Source organism: Mya arenaria, chromosome 5 (genome assembly GCF_026914265.1).
Source record: "Mya arenaria isolate MELC-2E11 chromosome 5, ASM2691426v1".
Taxonomy (NCBI): Eukaryota; Metazoa; Mollusca; class Bivalvia; order Myida; family Myidae; genus Mya; species Mya arenaria.
Window position 1 is genome coordinate 76,690,153 of NC_069126.1, and position 12,171 is coordinate 76,702,323.

At 38.5% G+C, this 12,171-nt stretch overlaps 1 protein-coding gene across 1 annotated transcript in view; it reads left to right on the plus strand.

Moving 5' to 3' along the window:
* Positions 1 to 5,296: 5,296 nt before the first annotated feature.
* Positions 5,297 to 12,171, plus strand: part of LOC128234946 (uncharacterized) — a 31,128-nt gene continuing 24,253 nt past the window's right edge. The window contains exon 1 of the mRNA XM_052949597.1: positions 5,297 to 7,621. Within this exon, the coding sequence (XP_052805557.1) occupies positions 5,956 to 7,621 (1,666 nt within the window). The 5' untranslated portion in view covers positions 5,297 to 5,955. The remainder of the gene's footprint in view (positions 7,622 to 12,171) is intronic.

Sequence of the window (12,171 nt, forward strand, 5' to 3'; positions counted from 1 at the left end):
TGCTTTGTCTGAAATAATGGCTTTACTGTGTGCATAACCTGCTAAAGGTCAAGGTCACACTAAGATATTAGCACACTTCTTGCACATGGTACATTTGTGTCCAGACTGAAACTGGCCAACATGGGGATTTCAAGGCACAGATGCAATTACCACACAATATTTGATGCATCCTATGCAAGACCGAGTTCCCTAGGTCAAGGCTAAATGTAATGTGAGATGCAATTCTGTATAAATTTGATGTGTTCTCTACTGTAGCAAAGTCCTGATTTGACATGTTTGTAAACATAAGCTAGAAATGCTGCAATGCGGCAAAGCAGTTTTTAGCTCTACTGGCCAAAGGCCAGAAGAGCTTATGCGATGGTAATGTGTCTGTGCGTCTGTAAACAATTGCTTGTGAACACGATACAGTCTTCAGTTTTGATTGTATCTGGATGAAACTTGTACAGTATCTAGATATCCATTAGAGCTGGGTTCCTTTCGAAAACCAGCCAGATCCGCCCATGCATGCCTAGATTATGGCCCTTGATAGTATAAAAAAATGCTATTGTGTAAACAATTGGTTGTGAACACGATACAGTCTTCAGTTTTGATTGTATCTCAATAAACTTGTACAGTATCTAGATATCCAATAGAGCTCGGTTCCTTTCGAAAACTAGCCAGATCCGCCCATGCATGCCTAGATTATGGCCCTTGATAGCATAAAAAAATGCTATTGTGTAAACAATTGGTTGTGAACACGATACAGTCTTCAGTTTTGATTGTATCTCAATGAAACTTGTACAGTATCTAGATATCCAATAGAGCTCGGTTCCTTTCGAAAACCGGCCAGATCCGCCCATGCATGCCTAGATTATGGCCCTTGATAGTATTAAAAAATGCTATTGTGTAAACAATTGGTTGTGAACACGATACAGTCTTCAGTTTTGATTGTATCTCAATGAAACTTGTACAGTATCTAGATATGCATTAGAGCTCGGTTCCTTTCGAAAACCAGCCAGATCCGCCCATGAATGCCTAGATTATGGGCCATGAAAGTTTTAAAGAAATGCTTTCTATTTTTAGCCAGGTCTGCATGAGCGAATTCTATTTTTAGCCAAGTTTACATGTACATGTAAATTCAAGTCTAGAGTTAAGGGAGACAATTTGCAAGTCTAGGATTTTGAGAGACAATTGGCTTTTTGCTTCTGCAAGTGATTTTGTGAATTACTCTGCCTTGTTCTTGTTGAAAGCCCAAAGGCCATTTTTTAGCTTTAAGTTCTGTAGTTTGTGCATTCATCTTAACAAAATTGGTTGTGAATGTTTAAGTTATGCACCTGGTGTCATTACTGGCCACACCCAGGGTTCACAGATTTGGTAAACATAAATCTGGAAAGGTTTGAAAATCTTTTTGTGTGTTTGTGCATCCATCTCAGCACAATTGATTGTGAATGTTTGTTCAAATTGATCAATGTTGTCCTAGGATGCCCTTGACATTGATCTTTTGACCAACTTTTTTTAACTTTTAAAACTACAGAAGTTTTTACTATGAGTACAGTTTTGAAAGCATTTTTTTTGGTCAGATGACTTTTACTTGGCACATATTAAAATAGTTCATGCAACTAATCTGCTTACAATACTTAATGGGCTCAGATGTTGAACGTGCTACGTTTTCAGGTAAACCAAACACAAAACATAAACTATGTCCGTGCCTTTTACCCATACATACATGCTCTGGATTGAGATGACCACAAAAGCCATGCCAGTAGAGCATAGGCCCTTTTGGGCCTCTTGTTTGATGGTGGCTATCAGATTTTTTCACAATTATTTTTTGTGTCCAAATACAAGACATTTGTTATAGGCATCAGTTTCTGCAACCTTCATTTTACCAGTTTTCTATTTCGGCATAACTCAATTCCCCCAATGAACACCTTTCGTACATCTCTACATTTTCTGTATACACAAAAACGTTCTTCATTATTGTTAATCTTAACTTAGTTCATTGAGCACTGGAACCTGTCCCTGACCTCACAAATACCAAATGAAACCCCCATAGTCATTACTAGTGCCAAGTTTCATCACTAAATAGTATTCCTTATTAAAGTTGATGAACGAGAACCGTTCTATTTTTTATTACAGTGACCTTGACCTACATAGACCAAATGCAACTCCAAGGCTCGTTTCCGCGTGAGCTTACTACCTACCAAGTTTCATTATTATATCATGCTATTTAGCGGAAACGCCCGCGCAATGACAACCTTATTCTTATTACTCGCCCGCGCAATGACAACCTCATTCTTATTACTCGCCCGCGCAATGACAACCTCATTCTTATTACTCGCCCGCGCAATGACAACCTCATTCTTATTACTCGCCCGCGCAATGACATCGCCCGCGCAATGACAACCTCATTCTTATAACTCGCCCGCGCAATGACAACCTCATTCTTATAACTCGCCCGCGCAATGACAACCTCATTCTTATTACTCGCCCGCGCAATGACAACCTCATTCTTATTACTCGCCCGCGCAATGACAACCTCATTCTTATAACTCGCCCGCGCAATGACAACCTCATTCTTATTACTCGCCCGTACAATGACAACCTCATTCTTATAACTCGCCCGCGCAATGACAACCTCATTCTTATAACTCGCCCGTACAATGACAACCTCATTCTTATAACTCGCCCGCGCAATGACAACCTCATTCTTATTACTCGCCCGTGCAATGACAACCTCTTTCTTATTACTCGCCCGCGCAATGACAACCTCATTCTTATTACTCGCCCGCGCAATGACAACCTCATTCTTATAAGTTAACTCGCCCGCGCAATGACAACTCTCATTCTTATTACTCGCCCGCGCAATGACAACCTCATTCTTATTACTCGCCCGCGCAATGACAACCTCATTCTTATTACTCGCCCGTACAATGACAACCTCATTCTTATTACTCGCCCGCGCAATGACAACCTCATTCTTATTACTCGCCCGTACAATGACAACCTCATTCTTATAACTCGCCCGCACAATGACAACCTCATTCGTATTACTCGCCCGCACAATGACCACCTCATTCTTATAACTCGCCCGCACAATGACAACCTCATTCTTATAACTCGCCCGCACAATGACCACCTCATTCTTATTACTCGCCCGCACAATGACAACCTCAATCCTATTACTCGGTGTTCGTTTAGAACATGGGTAAAAATTGCTGCATTTCGCTGCGTGAGAATTGAAGAGATTACGAACATCCATGTATTAAATCCACTATTTGCAAATGTCAAAATAGTCAACTTTATAGCCACCTTTCCCCGCCGGACGTGACTCTTTAAGGACGTTATAAAGCTACATACAACACGGTCGTGTGCCGGATGCCGGAGTTCAAAGCCGCGTGGTAAATATTTAATGAACATATATGACACTGTACTCATTATAACAGCCGTGGGGAGAGATTTCTGCAGTCGAGGGTTAAATAATTCTCGAGTAATGACGTTCACAACGCAGGTGACCGTTGTCTGATAAGTGACATGCCTTTATACTTCATTAAACAAAGCTTTAAATCGGGTTTATAATGAAATAACACACAGGATTTGTTTTGCCATTTTCCCACTGAAAGTTATGTTATGAAACGTCAAATGTTATTTTTCGGTGAAATTTTCGCTTAACTTTCCCGTTATAGAATCTAGTAGAAGCTACCCAAACAGATAGGAGCAATTTGTCCGAATGAGGCATTCGTTGCAGACGATTATTTACTTGCACCTGTGTACGACACTTGAACTAACACCAATGATGGCCACGCACGGGACTAGGGCGTATCACGTGACTCAGTCTCCAAATGGCAACGGTGACCAATACAACTGGAGCGTGTAAGCTTATTTATACTCGCACTCGGGCCAGGCCTTTTTGGCGAGTGCTTCGATAAGATTGTTAGTCATTTTAGGTATTTGGAACATAGTGCACAGACATAATGTAACCCTATTTAGAGCTGCCCTTGTTCTTAAACGTGCCCCTGTCACATGGGGCCCTCATTTAACGTCCCTCCCGGAATACTACGAGTATTGTTAGTGGTGCGGCGGGGAATCGAACCTGCGAGCTCTGGATAGACAGTCAAGTGCATTACCACTAGATCATTAAAAACAGCTGTTGCTATACTTGAGGCGCCAAAAGTAGTTGTGTGTAATTATGACACGCTGTTGTATTTTATAGCTATATGTAACGATAACGTTGTTGAAATGTATTTTATCTATAGCCACACCTGAGGATTTCAGCTACAGCTTTTTATATACATATCAGGGGCGGATCCAGGATTCCACATAAGAGGGGGCGTAACGTTTTGAAACGCGCCCATCCCTCTGAACCGAAATTAACTTTGTTTTAAATGTTGGCAGGGTTTTTTGGGTTTTCCTCCAAGACAATTTTAACGATTTCTAGTCCGAAATGGTGCATTTTGGGCGTATTTCTTTAATTTTTTAACTCCTTTATTGAATATTCAACTGTAGTTGTACTTCCAGCCATAGCGTTAAAATAGAGTTGTTGCTTGAAGTTTCGAGCTGACACTATATTTTTGTGTCTTTCTGTTCGCTTTTAGCCAGATGGTACTCCATTAGGGACAAGGTCATTAAAACAGAAGTATTATCATGCTGAAATAGGAAACGGGCAGCATTAGGTTCGAGTCAGTAGTTGTAAACCTGCCGATCTGGATTTATTAAGCTTAGTCACGTATGTAAGTCATGTAAAGCAGTACAAACAACGTATTGTTTGATTTCAGAAACGGTGACTTTTTGTCATTTTGATGAAATGGTGTGGTGTGCATCATTATGGATCATTGATAGAAGGATTCTATGTCCAAGGCTAGGCCTCGCATTTACCTCTCGAGATGGCTAATGAATAAGTTTGATTTTCGTTGTGCTATCTCATATATATAGTGTTACTTATAAGCTCATATCTAAGTATCTTCATATCATCCCAGCGTGTTTTATTCGTATCTAACGATGTAAAGTAACGCAATGTGATCTCCATCGAAGCTTCAGCAATCTCCACATATAAAGGCGGATTATGTACAGACTATGTTAATACTCTCTTAACTTATTTAAGCATCTTTAAACTGGCTAATTCCGCTATATGTGACCAAGCAACCGTGGCTTATTACCCGTCTTTCATTTCGTAAGGTCTTTTTATACGCCAAAGCATTCGTCTTCCCATCATTTAATAAAAATCCCATCTCATATTTTTCTACGCCATTCACCGATATGTAATACTGCACGCGGTACCCTTCCTTTGCAAGCTTCTTTATTGACTTAAAGGTGTTTCATGACAGGTGAAAGAATAGGGAACAATTTCAGATCTGATACATGTAGAAATTATAAGCTTAAGTGCTGTTTAAACAGTTGTATAATGCAGTGTAGCCTGCGCTTTGAGCTTTCTTTATTCACTACCGGGATATGAAGTTGGATGGATTTAATTACCTCGATGTATTATAAATGCTAGTTTGAAAGTTGAATAATATCATTTGAGAAAATGGTTGTATATGAAACATGCGCGTTATCTGATTCATGATATTGTGGTTATTGGGCTTATCGTAATAAATTGTCATGAATGTATTGTGCAATGAGTTTTAATCGATAATGAAGAAAATGACAGGCGATAACGATAAGCTAATGCAAATAGAAATTTAAATAAGTCTCTTTCGAGAAATCTAATGTATCCGTCTGAAAGGACAGCCTTCATTTGTTTTCTTGCGATGATCCCCTCGCTGTATGGATTAACTTCATTCAGGTGAATAAAATGGAATACAGCCGGAATACAACTGCGTGCTTGAGGTGATCAATACTTACTGAGTGAGTTAAGCATGTGAAACTGTAATAAGCTGATGTGGAAACTGACATTTATAAAATAGATATTATCATATCATGGATATTTCATATGGATAAGGATACTCCGATTCACCGCGATTTCGCCGACTTCCGGTGATAATGTACCATGCTCGCCCCGTGGTGACGGACCCAGGCCCCCCGGCGTGTTTCTGTACCACCCACACAGCCGCTTGCTTCACCAGTAACGGGCATCGCGAGCCAGTTGGGTCCCCGGATGTTACACGCAACACTGGCGGTCGTGGTTCCCAGTTTGAGTCGGGGTCCCATGCTGGGAAACAACACCAAGATGGAACCGAGGCCGGGTACCAACGACGGGGCTCATGGGGTAACAATGTCAGACAGAGAATGGCAAATTTTGAGCCAAGCGGGAAACCAAGTCCTCGTGAAAACCTGTTTTCTGAAGAGTCTCGTCAGAATGAAGGTGATTCTATTCAGCCAAGTAGCTCCTTCAGAAGTAGAAGTACCGAAAAACCGGGGTTTTGTGGTGATAGGTCGACTACAAGATACTCGAAGTCATCGAGTGATTTGTCACGGCGATGTAATCATTTCTACAGTGAAGATGATAATCGAACAATTGACACTGAACGTACACATGTCATTGGACGTGCGCGTGACAATGAAAGGAACAACACCGGCCTCCAAAATGAGCAGGGCAATTATATTGAATCCTTATTGTTATCACATCGACGAAGAAAATCCAGAAATCCATCACAGGCAAGACATAGACAAAACAATTCCAACGTGTCAGCTGGAGATTCGACCATGCAAAACACACCTGTGAAACACCCTCCCAGTAAACATGTAGGTTTCTATGACGAGAGCGTTGTAAGCTCAGATACCGAAGTTCTTCATCAGTATGAGAGAGCCAGGGTCATTTCCAGCCGTGTTCATAGCCCCAGAAGTGAACAGAACTATCACATCAATCCAGCATACCAAGGTGAAGGTCAACAAGCTAATATAGAAAATACTCAAGTTTACTCTGACAACGAATCCAGTGGTCACAGACAAGTAAGACCCCCTATTTCGAAGTCACCAGCTTCAAGCAAAAGTGTGGAAAACGTAAATAGGAATGATCAAAAAGTAACGATTAAGGCGGAGATTCATGAACACTTCGAATCTCGGAAAAATAGTTCAGCAAATGTGGCACGTTGGGCTGAGAACAATAGACACTTTGACGTCTTGCATAGTCCGTCTAAACTTCTTCCGGATAAACCTAAAGTGCCTATTCTAAAACATATGAACAATAGCAAAGAATTCAGTATTAAGAATTCTCAGGGTAAAATATATTCTGAAAACACTGACAGGAGTGTACACAGTGGTCGGGATGTTTCCATAGTGCCGGCAAAGGAACTATCAAAGTCACTAGACAACTTGCGATTTTCTCAAAATGAACTTCAGTTGAGCCATCAGGATGACTGGAAAACATTGTCAAATAGTGCTCTTTCCCAGAATGTTTCCCTTGACGCGTTTGAAGACCAAGAAGACATGTTCGCGACAATTAACAATGTAAGTGCTTTTGTTATGCGTCCCGGGACAAACAAAGGGCAGGACATGTCAGAGTTTAAAGATTTTGCTCCAGAATTAAGTGTTGTTTCGAATACGGATACAGAACCGCCCAATTCAGATCCGGACTTAATACGTCACGAATCGTCGTATTTAGACAAAACGTCTTCGAAGCCTCAGAGTCAGGACAAAACGTCCACAGACTGGGATGGCGTTGTTCAAGATCTCTTTTACAATCTAGACAACGTGGACCTCAAAACAGGTAAGATGAATATAAATATGGGGAAATTAAATTGGCAATATTAACTGAAATCTTATTTGCTTGCAGACAAGACAGAACATTAAACGTTTTCGTTCATATACATTTTCATATTCAAAGTCTGTATCTTTTATATACCTTGTGTATCATTTTTCCGCTGAATCAAGCAAACATGTGAAGCAAAATGTTTCATTCAGCTCGTATTGTGTTCAATGCTAAATAATGGTTAAAGGCTGTTAGTGTGAATATATTATACTTTATGGTAATTTCATACTAACAACCCTTTAATCAGCTTAGTGGTCTAAATTGTGTTTTCTTTAATGGCCTAGCCTATGTTTTAACCTACCAATTCACCTAAAATATATATAAAAACGACAAACTGCTGATTAACCAAAGTTAATGTCAAGAGAATTTGATAAATACTGCCGGCCAATTGGACAAAATATAAATTCGACCCTTTAAGTTTTTTTTGTTTAATACGTGTCTGCATTCACAACGCATCTTAGTTCGAATTTTCAACTTAGTGAACATATCCGAATGTTTGACAAATATTATTTCTAGTTCCTGTAATTTATATACATTTATTCTTATACATCATATTGAAATGATGTTTTGCCCATTTCCATATTGTTGGTGTAGATACGCTGTTTGTTTTCTTTAAATTCTACTAAAATATGCACTTTTCCAGTTAGTAAAACTCTTTATTTGCCTCAGCCGCATTATGAATACGGTTCCTCACTGCGTTTAATGTTGGATTGCTTACGCTGTGTTGTATTATATTCATTTTCAATGTATTTCGTAATCAAATAAGTTGCACTGAATAAATGTGCATAATGGTGACATTAAATACATTGTCAACACGAGCTTTCGTGTTTTATTAGGCAATATCGCTATCGGAAAGGGAATAAAACACTCATATAAGTTAAAGCCTAATTCTCGTATGTGCTAAAATGGATTTGAAAACGCATAATGTGATGAACATATAAATAAAAATAACGACAAATCAATAAACTTGAAGAAAGGTCAGACATATTTCAGCTTGGTATTTCTTTTATTGAATCAAATATTTCAGCATTAGCCAGATGGGGATATTTGTATTGAAAGAGTGAACTCCGGTGAATATTCAGTATATCAACTTACAAGGTATCAACATGATGATATTAATTAAGTCTCACAGGGCACATATGCTGCCAATACTTGGACCTTGTTCTGATGTCTTTCTTCTGAAGTCTATGAACTAAGTGATCCCGGATTATCATTCAAACGATGCCCTAACCCCTGTGGTCCATAGGCATTACCGCTGTTCCCAGTTTTCATTATGTCCTCATGTATTTGAATTTAAAGGGACTCGTTTAAGCCTGATTGGGCCAGACATCGAACACAATCAGTTTGTGTAAAATATGAACAAAATGCTTCTCTCAGTTAGAAAAAACATCACCAATCATTCAAAAATGAGCACTATTGATTATGATTTGTTGAAAAATGATACATGCTCTCGTTGCTGAATAGTGTTAGTAACGCCATTGCGAAAATGACTGATTTTAGGCTTATAGATTCACAAAATTCTGATCAATTGAGTATGTGCCAGTTGTTGTTTGGAGTTTGTTCATAAAAGTAAGAAACCCAACTCAGTCTCAACCAAATTTAAAAAATGATCTTCGCCGTTATCAATTTTGTGACCTAGTCCCTTTAAGATCCCTCGTAGTTTCAATGAGGACCATGGACCGACCACGACGGAGCTCTTAGATTGGTAATACTCACAGGGCCTTTCAGGGCATTGACGACTGTATCAATCACTCTCTTTGCGATTGAATAGCGGTGCTCACAAATAGATGTTCGCACTTTGTGACTTTTAGCCATATTCAGACATGTTATCAATGGCAGAACCAAGGACTTTAATTTTGAGGGTTTTTTTCCTAATTTTACCACGATGCTTTAATCGAGATTCTTTGCATTTTTGGGCTGTCAAAGGTGCAATATATTCACCAAAAACATGTGAGAAAACTTGTAAGTCGAAAAAAAATGTTAAGAAAATGTTTTTAAACTACTTGAACCGCCACTCCTTAATGTTGCACAAATTTTCCAAGTTCAAGATATTTAAAGTTCATGGTTGTGTTCAAATCAGGTTCTTTTGTTATTTTCTTTTTCTGAATTCAAACTGAAGATCATTTCATTTTGAATATGTATATTTATTCTGTAATGCTTACACACATTTAATTCAAAAAGTGCATATTGCTACCGTTTTTACTAGTTTGATCCAATAACATGAGCCGTAATAAATAATTCGTGTAAACGAGGTTGGAGAATGTATTCGTGACAGTTTTATGGTGGGTAAAATGAAGCTTTAATTTCCTTATACCGGAATTCGAAACTTATTTGCCATGTTCTTCTGACAACTTAATTTTTATTTTGAAATTAATAGTATCCAAGCGATTCTTTGTGGAAATGGTCTGCCTTTAAAGGGGCTAGGCACCAGTTGGTCCCAAATTCGGCAAATACGTTATTTCCACAAAACAAGACTAGATTTGTCATTATGAGCTAGTAGGAGGCCGACAGCACACCATTTTACATGATTAATAGTACATTTTGTGGCTGTCTCATCTGGCTTTACCGGTTTAAAAATAGAATTTCCTAGTTTATAGTGAGTATATTTAGCATGAGAAAGTAACTTGATCAGTACAGATACATACACCGACCATTGAATATGAAATGAACTTGGATTTACGTGGTAGACAAACTCATTAACTTTTAATACGAAAGATACTTGTGTCTTAAGCGATGTGATACATCAGTTAGTAATGTTCAATGTGTTGTACAGAACGATATCATTTTTCTTTGTTGTTTTTCTTGCAATTGTATCATCTGGTGTCTAGTCCCTTTAAAGGGCTGTTCCCACTATAAATAAATGTCCCCCAAATCCGAATGTATTGAACCATGCCCTGTGGTTAAGAAAAAACAATGTGAATTTCTTAAAACTACACCATGTGTTAGTTTTTACACAGTTAAACAATACAAGTGATGTGTTGATTTGGCCTGATTTTGCCAATTTTCCCAAAGTTTGACAATTTTCCCAAACGTGAAAGCACGCCTTTACTCAGTTAAAGTCATGTAAAAGAGACATTAAAATGATGTATTGTGTAATGATTTGGCGTGATTTTGCCAAGTTTCCCAAATCACATAATTTATGTGGTTGAAAAAAAGTAATCTATGTATTCTTCTTTGAATACGTTTGCATTCAATAAGCTAGTCCAAAATATTGAACTATTTACGATTTCTAATTTCGAAAGAATGATGTCTACACTTGACCACTGGGCTCCTGTCTTTGTTTTACGGGTAATACAAACACTAAAGCCCAGTTTAAAACACGAAAACTTCACACTTTCAATGGGCTATATGGGTGATATATGGCCTATTATCTTGGGTCCTGGACGGCCCAGGAGTGATGATTGATTTTGATGGCCGATCTTGGGTCCTGGTTACTCGCACTGTGATAAGGTATTAGCGCATTTGTTATTTTTTGTGCAACAATTCATTTTAAGGTAAACAACTTTTTATATTTTATGTAATGTTTTAGGTCCTGTGTTTTAATAAAACCTGTCGCCGGGTTATGGTTTCATTTCAGACAGAACAATCATTGGAAGTCGTATGTTAATACCCTTTCACGCCCTTCAAAACTGCACTCTTACAGATTAATCGTTTTGACAACTTTTTTTAGTATTTTTGTCTTTTAATGAGTCAATTTTTGCGTAAATATCTGGAAACTTGTGATATAAGACTGCCGACAAAAGATCGCTGTTTACCATATTGACGTTCGAAATGCTGATGTTTTATGGTTAAAAGCGTTACTTACGCTTAAAGAAAAAAAATTGAAAATTTCGCCTGTTTACCAAACAATTGATATCTGTTCTATTGTGAGTAATTTAATATGACTATGTTGAAGGCATTGGTGCCCAAATCAGCCGATTCTGAGACAAGTAATTTAAAAACAGTCAAAACTGACTATCTGTGAGAGTGCAGCTTTAACAGTGGAGAAATTACGCTTTGTTGCCGATTTGTTTTTAAATTTCGCCATTCATGCGATATTGATACTTTTTCGGTATGTTTCCTGATTTGGAGGTACTGACTTCCAAGTCGTGTGAAAAACACACCGAGCAAGGAATCAGTTGCTCCCGACCGGGAAACGTAGCAGTTTTATATTGCTGTTATTTATACTTTAAATGGCAAATGTTTGTCTCCAAATATCTCAAGTATGGGGAAATAGAAAAACCCTCAATGGTAGCATTTTAGATCTATTTTCCTAGTGTGCAACCATGGTAGATCGAATATGCGTTGCATGTCTTCTTAAGACTTGCACAGGTTTCTGACAAAGCGGCACCAGGGGGGCAAGGTGTTTTTTTTATGTCTCAAATGTGAAAACAGACTAGTAATAGTATATTAATGATAACAACCACGCACTCACAGTTTTCCAGCCTTAAATAAATGTTTATCTAATACTGAAAGAGCAGAAATAAGTGAAATTGCATAGTTGTCAACATGAACGGCATCTCCAAACC